The 17,066-nt window shown below is 43.4% G+C and overlaps 1 protein-coding gene across 2 annotated transcripts in view; it reads left to right on the top strand.

Moving 5' to 3' along the window:
• The window catches only part of LOC119445530 (monocarboxylate transporter 9-like), a 69,556-nt gene that overhangs the window by 13,062 nt on the left and 39,428 nt on the right, over positions 1-17,066 (top strand). The window contains exon 1 of one of the 2 annotated variants that reach the window (XM_049663374.1): positions 11,658-11,879. The exons of the other annotated variant lie outside the window; for it this stretch is intronic. Within the exon in view, the coding sequence (XP_049519331.1) occupies positions 11,870-11,879 (10 nt within the window). The 5' untranslated portion in view covers positions 11,658-11,869. Of the gene's footprint in view, positions 1-11,657; positions 11,880-17,066 lie in introns of those variants that run through there. 2 annotated transcript variants of the gene reach the window in all.

Raw genomic sequence — 17,066 nt, 5'->3', positions numbered from 1 at the left:
GCAAATGACAGATGATGAGCTTTTTAGCTTCTCCGTTCAGAATGTTTGATGGCACTGCTATCTCAATCACGCCAGTGCACAGTCGCAAGGTGTTTTTCGAATTTCGCAGCTTTTTGTAGCAGACAAAGTAAACATAGAATGTATACCTTAATTGCTGGAAGCAGGACAGCCTGTTTCTTGCATTCGTCCCACCCTTTGCTCATACATAAATTGCGATAGAGAAATCTGGGGACTTGCTGTTGGGGACCATTGGCTTCTTAAAATTTTATTTGCCTAGGTACTATGGAGTACGATGCGATTTGTTCCCGTTTAACCGCCGCTTACACTTCCGTTGAAACGACACCGTAGCGTCTGATAAAGGGTCCGTAAAGGAAGCCGGAGCTCTTTATCGCCAGTGGCTGGCCCGAGTAAGTGGGGCGCGTGTAACATGAAGTGTGCAGCTTCGCGTTGCACTTTCGGTACTCTTACAGTTTTGCCATCTTCACTAGTGCAAGTGCTAGGGTCACTGGCGACGGTCGCGTTAACCATGCCTCTGCGTTTGAAAACAGAACTACAGCGCCTACAACATTATAGGTGAAACCGAGGCGAAATTTTACAATGCAGCAATATTCCAAAGTAAATAAAAGGTGTATCGAACATCCAAGTCAAACCAACAACCTCGCAGTCATGAACTTCACTGCGGTGCCACAAAACACGAATGCATTCAATTTAGGAAGTATTTATCCTCGTTCGCGTATTGCTCATAGCTCTTCTAGGGACAAACGGAGCAAAGCGCATGCTCCTCCATAGTACCTAAGCAAAGGCAGATTTCGAGAAGCAATACTCCTCAGATTTCTCTCTCACAAATCACGCAGGCCCACAAGGGTCGGGTAAACGTGAGAAATAGGCTTTCATGACAGAAACACTTTATTTCGAAGTCTCTTGCGCTTCTATATAATCCCCTAATTCACATTTTGAGAATTAGGAGAAGAATTGAAAAGTTGCACTTTATTATGCCTAAAGGTGGGTTTCCAAAAGTTGCCTAATTACTCTGATTAACTAATTGGATGTCAGGGACCAAATGTTACTGGCGGTTTCATGACAAGATTCTAAGCAACATGCACTTCGTCTTGCATTTGTGTAGCATAATCAGTCTTTCTCTAAACTTGGTGCACGATAGCTGGGATATCCTTAATGTATGCAATAAACACGGCACACAAACTTTTTTCTGTATTTTATTCCAAATGTATCTGACTAGGCCGCAAAGTTTCACAAAAAACGGGATAAATTGTGTTTTACTTTCTCATAGATGGACCAAGTAGGCCACCTGATACTTCTTCGGGTATCAACATTGATGGCGTGCCTGTTTTTAGAAGTTCACCAAATCATTGATGGCCAGTGGTTGTGCGAGCAGAACAGAGTTCCCGACGTGAACCTTTTCTTACGGCCTTGTACTTCGGAAACTCAAAACCCCAAGATATTGTAGCACTTTTCAACGAAACCCACTAAACAAACCGGGTTATTGTGGGCGATCTTATGCCCGGAAACTCAAGACTAAAATAGTTTCAAACAATTTGCAAGCTGAGTTAACTGGAGCCTACTCTACAGTCAACGTCTCTAACCGAACACCTTTTCACGCGCCCCAATGGCCAGGAGCCACGCTTTGACTTCTCATTGGACGGGGAACTAGGGCGCTGTCACGTACGCGTGCACGAGACACGCGCTGTCTTGTCATGCGCAATGCTGGCGCTCTTCTATTGGCTATGCGATGAGGTGCTTGGAAGGATACCTTTCGAGAGTGGTCGTTCACTTGGCTATTTGCATGGTCAGCAATATTCCTCTTGATTACATGCACTTGGTCTGCCTTGGTGTTAAGAAAAAGCTACTATCAGCCAATGGTTATGGTCTACCACACCAGCTTCAATATTGCCACTGAAATCTCGGAACGAGGTTTCTCGAAAACTGGTATTTCTTGTAGTTAACAGCCCAAAAGCGTTGAAGCGTGTCCCAAGATCTCTACAAACTCTTGAATACTGGAACGCTTCAGAACATCACAACTTCCCAATCTATTTCGGCCCGGCTCTCTGAAAGAACGACCTGCCCCGGCAATTCTAGGAGCACTTCCTAAAGCTAAGTTGCGCCATCACTATACATTTAGTCACCAAACCTGTGTGCTGACCGCTGTGACAAAACAAATGAGCTTCTGCAGAGCTTTGTTTGTGATGCAGGAAGCCTCTATCGGGTCGGTCAACATTCATAGACTCATGCACTTGGCAAAAGATGCACGACAGTTTGTCCAGCTCGCTCTATTTTCTTGCTTCCCATTTCAACGTTTTCTGGGGAAGCTTAAATGCTTCTCAGAGCACATTCCGTTCCAACTGAACCGCTGTTCACGAGAAATTCGGAGCTCAAGCTGAAGCCCAGGTGCCATCGGCAGCCAGAGGACACGGAAGGAAAGTTATGGCACATGCATGAGAGTGGACTAGCTACTCCCTTCTTCGGCCAGCAATATAAGTTCATTTTTTTGTAAAATGGCGCTCTCAAAAAAAAAAAAAACCTGGGAATTCCTGTTTGAAGTTAAAAGATGGCAACATTGTCCTAATAAGTAACTATCTGTCTTCAGCTGGAGACATCCTCATTTGTGGGCAGTTCTTTGGTTCTACCAGAAATTTCTATGATGCTTACACACCTTCCACACACTTGGGAGTATACAAGGGTGGAGAACCTTCAACCAGCCTTTCTCTTTGGAGCGCTCCAGAAATTCTTGTGAATTGAATTTGTGTCCATTTTAAGCATGGTACATGCATTATTTTTCCGGTGTTCACATTGTGAACTTTCAACATTTTGTATAAGCATATGTATCACAAGAAAACGATTATTTCTGCTTCTTTGTTTTTGTTCAGAAACTGTACCTGTGCTCTGAGTGGTACTGTGATGGAGGGCTCCGTAACTGATGCGTGTTAGCCTAAATCACTTACATGCGCAACACTACGAGGCAGTACGCCACAAGGCACTCTCGCGTTTCCTCTTCTATATGCCCATTTGACTTGCAGCTTCCTTGATACTATTCATTTATAATAAATGTCTTGCTTGCCCAATTGCACAAGAGGCCTGTCACATTGGCCGTCTCCCCACTCAGGTATCCCAAGAGCAATGCAACACCAACTGTGTCAGCCAACATTATCAAACATCAGCATGCTTTGTACTTAGAGTGACAATGTGGGAACTTAGGGTGACAATGTTTTTTGCGACGCCACTCCAAAAGCATAGCTTAAGGTATTTGCAGAAGCAAGAACTTCGGCATCAACTTCATTCTGACAGCATGCTGAGAAAAAGTGGGTGTACTGGCAGGTACATGAGCATTAAAGGACGTGCATGCGCAGTGACATCTCGGAACCAGGCACTTCCGATCGTCAGCGGGTGAAACAAAGCAATTTGGCTCGCGCTCGCAGATCCCGCATTATTTTGTCCTTGCCTGTACATTTGCTCACTTATATAGGCAGAACTTGTTGCTTACGGGTGAAAAATCCCAGTGACACTAGCACGAGCTGCACTTATGTATGGCTGTGGTTTAAAGGCGGTGTGTATTGTTGTGCCTGGCGGTCCTTCGGGACAAAGGATGCCTCACCGGCAGACGTGCAGCTGTATAGTGCTGTTCACGCTTCATAATTTCTCGAGGCCGGGAGCGTCAACGTCAATCGGGACTAGTGGAGCAGCAATTAGAACCCAGTATGCAATGAGAAATCGGCCTTGTGCATCGCTAAAACGGCGACGTCGCTCTTGGTGTGTTTCAGTGAACCACCTGCACCCGCCCGTATTACGACGGGCTCTGCGGTAGCTTCCGCGAAGGCCAGTCTCATGACTGACAAGCTGACCGCCACGGAGAGGCCACTAATCCTCGAAAGGCACCAAAGTCAGGCATTTCCGCGTGAACAGCTTCGACGTTTGGTTCCCAAGTTGCCACAGGTTGTCTGGCATGCGGGGTGAATGAGAAACATTGGACGCGGAGCCAGGTGGAACGGTGCCACATCATGGGCGGGATATTGCGAACTGGCCGAAGATGGTGATCGGCCGAGAAGAACTACAGCGAATTCCCTCAACGAGTGAATGGGAGAAATGAACTGATAAAAAGAGGGGCTTGAGTGTTGCGTGGACGCTCGGAGATGTAAACGCTAGTACATGCAAAAACGTTAGCATGTAGACAGCTCCAAGAATCATGGAGCCCTTCGTGTAAAATACCATGTACAGTTGTATATAAAGCCCTTTTTCTGAGCTCCCTGGACGTCTCCTTCTCCCGGTACCTAGCACGTCACCAGACATAGAATCTTCGTGCCCACTCGGGCCCTCGGATTTCGCAACAGTGTAAACTACTTTAATCAACTATAAATGTAACTTGTCTTCTATAATTATTTTGGAAAGTTCTCTTTAATGACGTGTCTATGTGTAGCATCACTACTGCGTGGTACTTACTTACGGGTGCATGCATGTATATTCTGCAAGTGTACATGCATGCAAGTACAGATCGGGACGCATCTTCATGGAAAACCGCTATGTTCCTTCAATTGAAAATGCTCCCATTTCATTAAATGTAGGGCATGTATAACAGCACGCAATACGAGATGCTTCATTATCAATGTTGGATCAAAATATACATACCAGGCCAAAATGACATGAATAACGTTAATGGACGTTGCATAGACGATATATTCTTGATGTCTAATGTTGATGCAATGTAAACAATTGGATGTTGCTCCAGCGTATCAACATGAAATTCTTGCAGCGTGCAACCAGTAACGTATATGCAACGTTATCTTCTTGCTATTGAACGTTGCTTGACATTTGTTACGAGCATTCAACGTTCACACAACGTTCAGCCTTGCAGGGTAAGCACCATACATTATGCGTTAAGGATGTTCTCATCGAATTAACAAATAAGAGTAGTGCCACTGCCTGCACAGGTAGCGCCCGATCGTCAAGTCGCCGCAATCTGTTAAAGAGTGTTCGTATATGGGGGTTGAAATGAAAGACCGTGACACAATAAATGCCGAACGTTATCTTCGGAACTGCAGGCATCTCACGCAGTATTGTCGGCCATTCTAAATAGTTCAGTGTAAGGCTTCGTGAACGGAATTCCCAACCACTGCTGATACAGAAGGAATGCCTCATGTGGCTAAAGTCCGGGTGGAGACCAGAATTGCAGCGTTGGGTTCGTGTAGTCTGGTACGCCTTAAATTTGGGTTGTTTAACTTTAAATTTAGTCTGTGCTCTAAGTGGTGAAGCGTCTGTCTAGAAGAGTGGAATGGGATCAGTGTGGTCTTTGATGCTTGAGCAGCCTTGCCCGCGTAGTCATTCCCACTGATTCCAATTTTAAATTTCCACTAATCCCAATTTTAAGTTACTTATTGCGAATACGTAACCAACTATACCTCCAGTCCCGGCCATGAGTATTAAGGCCGATGTTGTCTTTACAGCACGAATGAAGGGATTTAATATTTTGCGATGCTCTGATAACTAATTCTGTTAAAACTATCTTGTGAACTAAGAGACTGAGGCTAGAACACATCTTTTACGTTTCTTTATACAGAAGATCGTGGGCGATCTTGAAGGTATAGAGGGCCCGCATCAAAGGCAATGAAATATTGCATTCGAAACAACGAACCATATATATATATATATATATATATATACACCTAGGCCATGGGTTGTTCTTTCCTGGCTGCTTTTTTTCTCTTTCTTTCCGTATTTTTTTGGTTGCTAGATCCTGCGGCGCATTATAGCTATACAGAATAAAAAAAATATGTCAATAGGGGTAAGGAAAGACTTTCTATTACGCCACCGTACCTGTAGAAGTTAATAGCTCGAAAACAAGTTATTCTTGCTCGCCCGTTGTTTACTTTACTCGACGATGACGGCTGCCGTCATTATCGTTATAGGCCATCTCGTCATCCGGTCTGACCTCCTCGCCGGAAAGCAGCCGCCGCCACTGCGTTTCGGACTCACGCTTCTGTGGCGATTCATTGTTTGGAACTGAAAATATTCTCCATTGCGGTGTCAGTAATGGTAGTTGCTTAGTAATTTGTGCGGTGTCTCGCGCGCCGCGCTTGTTCTGAAAGCGGGGTGTCTGTACATGTACACGCTTCAGCGGATACAAAAAAAAAGCAATACTGTAGCGCACTACGATCAATTGTGCATTGGAAAAGAAGCAGTTGTTCTTCAGAAGATGGCACTGTCTGCTATAGCACACTGCTGGGACGCGATTTCGTAGCTATGCCTTCCGCTCGATTCTATGCTACTCTAATCATCCAACTTCACGGCCGACTGACCTCAGAACGCGGGTGGAGGGTCGCTATGACCGCTGACGAAGCACGAAAAGTAATAGCATCAAAAAGCATCACTACCAAATTGCAGCCCTGTAAATGAATTTAGATCTGGGGGAAGCGGTGAAGTCTGCAAGTTTTTCAGCTTCATTTATCCTTCGCTCAACTTGAATGATCCTTGTAACCCGCTAGGCGCGCATCTCCTTGGGGTGCTGGAAATTCAGCAGCTCCCAAATCCTCTCAAAGCGCTTTTATCTTTGGTGGTTGGGTAGTGATGTCACTACAGACGTGGTTAGCCTAGCAGAACTGGCCGGCAATCGCGACTACAAGATGTGCGATGCCCTCGCTGGACGGCTGTCGCTTCTTCGAGCGACAAGCGTCTCCCACGGCAGGGCACTGTTGATTTGCGTAGTTACAGCTGCAACGTCAAATAGATAGCCATGCTCACGACTATTTAGGGTGGAGGTTTGCAAACGAGTGTTGTCGCATTGTAAAAAATTAACACGAATTACGGAACATTAAAGAGACCGACAATCGTCCGGAATGTGTCTCGAAGCTACCGTGCCGATGGAAAGATCGTGACCCACAGTGATAGAAACAAGCGTATTTTTCTACCTTAAATAAGGAAATATTTTTCAGAACTGGCACGGAAACTCAAGCATTCCGGAGGGGAAATGCTCATTACGTTCTCGAAAAATGTACCCATTTCGACGTAAATATACAGACATGTAGTCACTTCAAATACTATATATAAAAAAAATAACAAAAATGTTTATTTTCTAATATAGAAAATTATGTGAATTTATCTACGTAATTGTAACCTGCAAATTGTTGCAATGAAAAGTGGCATTGCCTGGGCGCTAGAAAGCGGCACAGTTAATGCTCAATGCATTGACGGAACGCCGCCGCCTCGCAAGCAATGCCGGCAAGCTTCGACAAGCTTCTCGCAACTATACAAAACCAACCACCGTTCTGTACCGACTGTGCCGCAACAGAATGCAGCTGCCCCCCTCCCCCCCCTTCCCTTTTCATGGATACCCCAACGTTGCCCTCTGCGAGGCATCCTTACGTGCGTTAACGTAGAACGTAATCAGGAAAAACCGTACTCGTTTATATGTTACTTACTTATCGTAAGAATATTTGACGAACGACATTTTATTTCGCTGAATAAAGACGTTCGCGTTAGACTTTTGACAAAAATCCCCGTACCCAGACACCTGGAATTCCTTCCTTACCTAACGATACGGTTCTTTTCGTGAGGACAGGTAAATGGAGGTTTCAGCTAGACTGCACGTACTTCCTCCATGCAACCTTCGCGGTGAGAAAGCATGAAGGGCTCCTAGCGTAAGGTTAGGAAGTGGTCCAAGGGAAGGAACGTTTCATAATTTCGCTCGAGAGCTTTCATTGAGCAAGGAGCGTTAAGTTAAATTCGGAGGTTTTGCTTGCCAAAACCCGATCTGGCGATGAAGCACGCACTCTGGATTATTTTTGACCACCGGAGGTTCTCTAACGTTTACCTAAATCTAAGTACACAAGCGCTTTTGCATTCAATCTCCATCGGCCGCCGCGACCGGGATCGAAGCCGCGACCTCGAGCTCAGCAGCACAATGACTTCGCCACTAAGCGGCCGTGGCGGATTTGTGCGCGTGCTTGCCCGCCTGCATATTAAGTGGCTGTTCGTTTAGAGATTGCATGCTTCCTCACTCTCTTTTCATGCATCAAAGAACAAACATTCATTCGCAGTGGCGCAGTTGGCTGGAGCGCAAATACTCTTAGAGGAATATTTGAAGCCTCATGGGGCGTTTTATTCATAGAACTATTATATCCAATTTTATTATAACGTGAGTATGATGATAATTATTTACCATGGCGGACTGCACAGCGGAGGATGCGCTGCAAATACATGTCAAGGTCGCCCACCGGGCGCTCAAGGAAGTAAGATGGAAACACCAAAGCATTCACTTTAAAAAGACATCACGCGTTACCTCAAAAGGAGGATGCAGGAAAGAGGCATTGGAAAGCGCCTAAATATGGCCGTTGGAATTCAAATGCAAAGTTGGACGCGCAGTGCTGCCGCACGGTAAGGTGTCAGGAGAGTGAGAAATTTGTCAGTGTTCACCACATTTTTAGAGCAAACATTTTTTGCTATCGGTTTAATGAAATTTTTACTTATCAGATTATAAAGATATGACTCGTTAGCATTGCATATCTTGCGCCTAAGGTATATATTTACGTGGTAGAGTTCAAGCATGTCATTGTGCGAGGCATCCAATATCATAAAATTTGTGTTGGCTAACTGCGTGTAAGAGATATTCACTACATACGTAAAAGATATTCACTGAAAGATAGACACTACACCAGCCTAATTAGAAAAACACACTTCGTGCATATCGTCGGAACCACGTGTCGTGATAGCGTAATATTGATCTGCTGGCGCATCGCGTGTTATCGCCATGTAGCACACTTGGACGGTTGCGAGCAAGTCGCGCATTCAATAGTCCTGGATTTCCCACACTTCAATCAAATCGCGGAGGTACACTGGGGCACTGCTCGAGCTTTCGCAGCATGTCGAGTGACAACTTAAATCAGAATGTGATTGATTTAGTGCCAGACAAAAACAAACATTGCATGCAGTGGCATTGGAGGATGACACGACTTAATGCTACTAATAAATACATGTTGAAAAGACAATAAATACATTGGTGACACTCAGTTATCAGCTTGACAACTGTTATCTGTCGTGAGAGTTGTGCCCTCCAGTCTATTCCTCCCTGCGGCGCAGATGAAAGCGTGCTACCTGATAAATAAATAGTAAATGAGAGTGGTACCTTTTTGGAATTACCTTTGTGTTATGCATGGCTATACGTTAGCGGTACGGTTATTTTCCGATGTATTTCTCCTTTTAGATGCGAAACTTTTTTCCAGCTATATTATATTCTCGTATTTCCTGTGGTTTCTTTTGACTTATAATTAATCATGTGACAGATATTAGGAGCTTTTGAGCCGACACTGCGGAGTCACGACCACAACTCACAGTGCTTACGCGGACTTGAATTATAATATTAATAATACCGTAACTCATGAAAACAAGTGATACAAAGTGCCAAGGCATTAGGAAAAAGTTGCTAAAACAAGCAACTTGACTGGTCCTAATAACCAGAAGGTCCAAAAGGCGGTAGATGGCATGGATCCAACAGATGAAACAGATGAACAGGGAAAAAAAGGAGAAAACGAAAAACAAAAGAAAGACAGAGCACATAGATCTCATTTCAACAAATTTGCTGCATACATCAAACAATTCGGGAAAAAGAAACAATATGAATATATATATATATATATATATATATATATATAACTTGTGTATATTTATGGGAGCCGTAGTAAATATTCTGTGCAGTGCCATTAGACCGGCGATATTAAAAACATATTGTATGACTTGTATGAATTGTATGTATATTGCATGAACTGATTTACCTGGTTGTCTAGCAGTAACTGAGGCCTTTTTTTACGCCGCCGACCACACATTACTTGCAACCGATCGTTCACTAACGTCTCTGACTACTAAGATAAATGCTGATCTGAGCAGTATTTTAATGTGTTGCCATCTTAACTTGCTAAAAATAAATCCTACCGCAACGTCTTTGTGCTTTTTCATTCAAATCATAGGACACCTTAATTCATTCCCACTGTCAACCTTAACTCTCTTGTCATCAGTGCAGTAAATGAATGCTCATTTCTTGGTAAAATTATAGACTCTAAGTAAAATTTACAAGGTATGTCGCCTATTTGAAATGCAAACTTCCTCCCGGTATTAGAATTTCACTTAAAACTAGGTAGCATTTTAGCAAAGCAACATTACTAACTCTGGATTATTAATTTATTCACAGCTATGTCAATTATTGCATTACATCGTGGGGTAACACATAACCAACACATATAGCACCGCTACTGCATTTGCAGAATCAGGCCATCCGAATATTATCGTTCAGCTCATTCTACTGCAGTGCTTCTGATATGCTTCACAACCACAGTACACATTCAATAAACAAACGTAATAAATATAACTTGGCCGTTATGTTATTTAAAGTAATATGTAGTCCTCCATCAGTAAATATATATTCTGAGGTTTCCTTGGTAAATTTAAACTGCACAAGATTCGCAGCTAACAACCATTTCCTATTGCCACTAATACTGTACATGCTAATTTTGGAAAACAATCTAGATATTTCACAGCATTGTCTACTTGGAAGAGCCTCCCACTAGATGTCAAGCGCTCTTCTTCATTATGTCTCTTCAAGCAAACTTTTCTACTTTTCTTTTCAAACTTTTTTACTAGAGCCAAGATTGCAAACTTTTCTACTACAGAACCTAAATTGTTCACTTATCCTGTCTAATCACTTCACTCCGGCTCGTTTCTTTTTCGTTTCTTTTTCCTTTATATGTTTTACATGCAATTATGCACATAACAAACTATTTTCGTGTGTTTTGTTGTGAATGCTTTGGCTACTGTCCTAATTGCATTAATAGTTCTTGACTTTGTATTATTTGCAGTTTCTGCTCATTTATTTTGCCTAATATTCTTCCTGCATGACCACGCACCATGTAACACTGCTCGTGAACCACTGCAGCACCTTCATGACTGTGGCCGTTGAGCTTCTGCGACATCCGCCATATTACCCTGACTTCGTCCCTGCAGTTACCATACGTTCCCTGATATAAAGGCGCCCCTAAAAGACAGGCATTTCCCTAGTTATGACGCTGTAAGGGATTCTGTCTCCTAGTGTATGAACATCCACGTACAATCACTTTTTTAGAGTGGGATAGACAAGTTGGAGCACCACTGGGAAACGTGTATTGAAATGTCTGGTGACTATGTTGAAAGCACAAAATTTCAGCCCGATACCACATCTCCTTCCTTGTCAAGCCAGAAACTTTCCAGCCGGCCCTCGTGTAACTGGTGTAATGTTTACTCCTATCGGAACCTGGAGGTCACTTTAACACGCGTCTACGTTGTGCTTTGGCCCGGCGTCAAGGTTCGTCAATCATCATTCTCCTGTAGAATAGTACAAAACTAAAAGCGCATGCAGAACAAGCGAGGAAAACACAGAACCAGAACGAGTCCTCGGCCTTGTCTCGCTTACTTTTCGTCGCTTGTGTTTCCTGTTGAAGCTTAGAAAATGGTTATCGCTACCTCGAGATGGAGGAGGTAAGCTTACGTTCATGCCCTCTGAGCCGGTTGCCAATGATCTGGTGTTACGCTTCAACGTTGCGCACCTTTACATTAAAGCCTCTCCCCCTCATTATGCTCGCCGCGCGGCATGAGACGGGTGCTTTTAGTCACCCGGCAGTGGCGAAATGTTTTCTTCACTTCCATCGCAGCCTGCGAACGTAGACGCCATAAAGTACACGCGATACGAACAGCTGTGCTCAGAATTTGCTGGTCACGTAGTGGATGTATCATGAGCGTGAAATGGTTAACATACATGATACGTGTGCCAATTAGTGCCACCTGGAGTTAAACTCGCGGAAGGTGCCCAGTGCTCACTAAAAGGATACCTGTCTATGAGACTATCATGTTGAGAGGTGAGCACATACCACCCACCCCTCTCGCACTCGGAAATATATGTTGTATTAATGAACGACATGATCAATTAACGTTGAATGTTGGCTGCTTCTCGGGCATATTCTATGCGCTGCAAGAAAGCGACATTAGTAGTGTATCAACTAATCATTTCACTTATCCAAGAATAACTCCGTGGTTTTATGTGTCAAAACCACGATGTGATTATGCGGAACGCCGTAGTTAATAATCAACGGGTTTTGGCACGTAAAACCCCAGAAAGAAGAAGGAACGCCGTAGTGGTAGTTGGGGGTTCTGATATAATTTTAACCACCTGAGGTTTTTTAACGTGAACCCAATGCACGGTACACGAGCGTTATTGCATTCCGTCCCCATCGGAATGCGGCCGTCACGACGGGATTTAATCCGCGACCTCGAGCACAGCAGCGCACGCATTATCCACTGGGCTACCGCGGCGTGCAGTAACCAATAAAGTTCTGGGAGCTGTTTCGTACATGTTTCGAAACCTAATGCGCGCTCTCCACCAAAGAACATGAATATTATGTGCAAATAACACGCCAATAATAAGGGAAACTCCAAATGTAAAGTATAAATTGTCGTAATTTGCAATGAAGCATATTTCGTTGTTCACAAGGAGTTTATACGCACATTCTTCTTACGCTGCCAGCTGGGTGATAGTGTTTCCGGACGCAATAATTCAGGAAATGTTTGATTTTAAGTAACTCAATATTTATTACGATTACGTGTGGATAACTTTAGTCTATTTTGAGCCAAATATAACCTAGAATTTCAACAGAGTTGCGACAAATCTGTTAACTTGAGCGACCAGCACAATCAATAGATTAGTGTTCGCGCGCACAGTGTAAAACTATTGTGCAAATAACGTGCTGAGAAATTGGCATCTGTATCTTGTGTAAATGGACTTTTAGCGACACGTTCAAGCTAATAATGCATTTTCAAGTGCAGCATATCACTACCTGCAAATGAGAGCTTCCCATCCGGCTGGAGTATAACCTAGCTGCGGTTCCTTTGCTATCAGAAGGTGGAATAAGGTCATCAATGGATGAGTTCACATATATTGCGTGAACATTGGTCTGAACAGTGTCTTTCTTCTAGAAAGAGGTCTTTTGTAAAGAAAGATAGTCGATAAATGTTGTGGATGGCGCAATAACCATAAAGCAGTAAATGTGCGAGGAGCAAACAAACGCAAAATCGCACAGTGATACGCAAACACACACAGCGGGCACGCACTGAAGTGACCAACCGATGACGGCGATGGAGCAGCCGAAAGTGTATGTTACCACAGTCCACAGGATGAAAGGTGTGATAGCACATGTGCTGCTACACGACGGTTGATGGACAAAGGTCGTTAGATAGGAAAGCAGCATGCTATGGTATGGGTACTTTGTATTAAGTTTCTTTCTGTGGGTTGATTCCTGAACGCTCCGCCTAACTGGGTATGAGCAACAGTTGAGCATCATCATCGCCATTCTCAAGTATTCATAATTTTGTTGTATAGCACTTCACCACTCCACATAGGATACGAAATGGGCACTAGACCGCCACAATTTCTTCCCTTTCATTTCTTTCAGCTGAGTAAATTTTTCCCAAAATGCAAAACGCAAGAGATGAGGTGCTTGGTTCCCGAAATGTGCGACTTTCTCAAAAATTATTCTCTGAGGATGACAGACGCTTTCTTGTTTTCGTCCGTGAGCCCATCCCACTGGGAATTATAGTGGTTATTGGAAAGTTGATGCACCGGATATAAATGTACAAGTTGACGGTTGCTTTAGAAAACAAGTAAAGCTGCAATTGGAGCCAGATGATTATCCAATGCCTTGAAAAAACACGGTGTCATGCACAGGAACAGAAACGAATGGAGCAAACACTATGCACAGCGCAAACTAGCAACTGTGTCAGACGATTTGTTGGAACATGTGTATACACACGTGTTAACAACATGATCGCGCGAAGACAGACAAAGGTACAAGTACAGTGCTCATTCGCGTTCATTCGCGCGCACATATGCGCACACTCGCGTACATGCGCGTTCTGTTTGCCTCCCCAAGACCTATCAGAAAAATGATGAGCACTTTGTTTTTCTACGTTTTCAGCATCAACTGAGTTTTCTTTTTGTATAATGAAGCAGTTGATGGCGCGCTAACACATTGCCCTGCACCTGCGTTTCTCATGGCATGTGTCTTACCTATACTGCTCTGCATTCCGTCGTTCACGTTTCACAATAATATAGTTTTCTCGACCTGTGGCGTACACTTCCATTCTGCCACATAGAATGCTAGGATACCTGGACACCTTTTTTCCGCAATTAATTATATGTTATCGTAGCCTTGTGTCAACACGTCTTTTGGTCTGCCCAACGAACCTTTCTCGGCAGATCAAAGGAATATTGTAAATTACTTCTTTTTTTTGCAATCTACAAACTTCTCAATATGGTTTACACCAAAAATATTATTTTTACGACGTTGTGCGTTGTAACAATTCACTCTTTCACACATTCTAATCTGCTCATATCAGCAGAGAACATCGACTTCTTGCGTTTTGGCTATCTGTTTTTTATATGTTGTGCAATCTTTAGGTATGTACCGCAGTACTATAGGCCTTCCCCTGTCTTTATTTGAATCATTACCTTCCCCATTTTCTTGCCATTCATTCTCCTTAACATTTTAACAGCTATTGACGCAATCAGGCTCTCCGCAATCTGACTATTTTTTCTGTCTTCTTACCTGGATGTTTAAGCTTTGCGCAGCTTTATGAAAACCAGATTGGTTTATACATAGGCCTGACAGAATAAATTGCTGCATATCTTTAAACTAGCTTCGAGCACGCGGAATTGTATCTCGTGATTGCTATTGCACCTTTAGAAAGACACATCCAACAGGCGTGCTCAAAATTTATGCAGATCCTTACGTCTAAAAACTTTGAACACTTGGCACTTGGTAGTTCGTGCGTGAGATCTATCCCGGCCAAAAACATAATTGAAATGCTGCAAAACTCGTATCCCATTAACATACGTCGCTTTTTCATTTTCGATATACCTAAAGTAAGCCTTTACATGCAACTCATGCAGCAGTGGCATTAAAAGACGGTCACCCTTCGCCATGTAAGATTACATAGTAATTGAGCTAAGCAAGATCCAATAAAAGTTCTGTCTCCTCGTGCATACGCAACATTTCCCTATACTACAAACAATGACTTTAAAAAAATTCGTAGCAATTCCAGAGAAACATGCGCACTAGTACCACATTGTCTCTCGCACTTTCTTTCACCAAATATCTCAAGCTGTTCGTATACAGCTGCTATGCTAGCTGCTTCAACATCGTCAGTGCTTCGTCAAATTTTTTAAACCCATCCTCTCAAATAAAATGTTGCTAGTTAGCCCTCTGCGTGAAGTGTGTTCCAGCTAATTCTATCCCTGTGCATACCAGCACGTTTTTCCAAGGCAATGTGTAAACGCCTGGCCCAAATTGCAGCTTCACTTACAATAATTTCTGTTTCATCGGGCTTCCTTGGACCTGACCTTCCGCCACTACACGTGTGCATTTCATCGAATGCATCGGAGAAGAAATATCGAGAACGAGCACACTTACATATGCAATGAACCAAGGGCTGACGTCGTCGGTGATTACGGCAATGCTAGAAAGAATGTCACCGACCAGAAAACACGCGGTAGGTTGTGCAAGATTCTTCGGGAAGAAAGCCGGAAGGCGACACCACACTATATGGACAATGCATTCGAGTCGTCTGCGCCCACGTTTTGGAAACAAATACGTCGCAAGATTTTTGGCCCCTCATTTTTGTGAGATGGCGGAAACACTTGGGGAACAACGACTGGAAAACGAACGAAGAAGGAAAAGGCTCAAGAAGGATAAGGCCACATTAACCTCTCGTATTCACGGCTGCCCTCTAAAGTAAAACCCACACTCATAAAGGGACCAAATTTCGCTGCGAAACCTTATGCCACACCAGTGAAGCTAATAGGAATCTCTCTTTTAGCGGTCGCTTTCCCGAGCAGCAAAGAGAAACCGCGATCTCGGCGGGCCTGGAGTCATGGACTGCCTCGTGCAGTCCATGACTGCGAGGGGTCGCAGATTGCAGAACAGTGTTTCTCTTGTTATTCGTTTGAAGTTACTGCTACTTTTTGATACCACGAACACGGTCAATACTCCGCTAGCTGGTTATACGACACCTATACTGTGACCTCCACTAACCTCTGAGTCCCGTGAATGGCATCTCATTGCACTCTTTGTACAGGTGGTATCTCTTGTGTTTGCGGGCAAACAGCTTTTTTATACAAAGTCTATGCGTGTGTGAAAAATGAAATTAAAGACAAATGAAAAATTATATGACGAAGGGAAAGTAATACAAAGCAACATAACAGAGCGGCGAGAGGAATCTCTAATAAATGAGGCGCAAATATACATAAAGCTTCAAAAACATGCTATCAATCATACACCATATTTAACCGATAGTAAATGCATAAAAAAGACAGGAAAATATTCATTGGTGACGAACATATCTAAAATCTTAGAAACATATCTCTTCCTAGTTAGGCATACACGTCAGCATACCTATGTTTTAGTTAAATCTCCAAGAAAGTGTGCTGAACTTGGGCATTATAAATGGCTCGCAAGCTCCCCTGTCACAGTGAGCGCAGAAACCGGATTTCAAAATAGACCCCTGAAATTTTTCGAAAAGGTGGCCTAGTGTGTTCACATATTTGGATAAGCGGAGCTGCGGTACAGCTTTTACATGTGATTTTTATTAATAGACCGTAGCCTAGAAGGGGTTTCCGTTTGTCCGATGCATTGTGCGTAGGAAATTGGTGCATTCGAGGATATATACAACGTTACAAGTTCCGCAGTTGTAATCACCTTGGATTTTGAATGAAAATGAGGACGCGGTGCTCTTGGCAACATTAGCGGTACTCGTCATGGAGCAGAGTTTTCGGCATGTTTCGCAGCCTTTGAAGTTGAGCTCATTTTGGAGGACGTGACATCTCTGAGGCTAGTGGCCCGTCTGTATACCTGCTGGTAAAAACGTATCTGCAGTTAATAATTGAATCCTGCACTATCATTTCCCCGTGTTTATGATTTTTTTAATCAATTAAGACCTGCAGATAATTTTTGCGTATGTGTCCTTGGTGTCATTGTTTGTTGGCTTCTTATGAT

The sequence above is a fragment of the Dermacentor silvarum genome, chromosome 3 (assembly GCF_013339745.2).
Source record: "Dermacentor silvarum isolate Dsil-2018 chromosome 3, BIME_Dsil_1.4, whole genome shotgun sequence".
Taxonomy (NCBI): domain Eukaryota; kingdom Metazoa; phylum Arthropoda; class Arachnida; order Ixodida; family Ixodidae; genus Dermacentor; species Dermacentor silvarum.
Note: the sequence above shows the minus strand (reverse complement) of the source record. Positions and strands in the feature narration are given on the sequence as shown.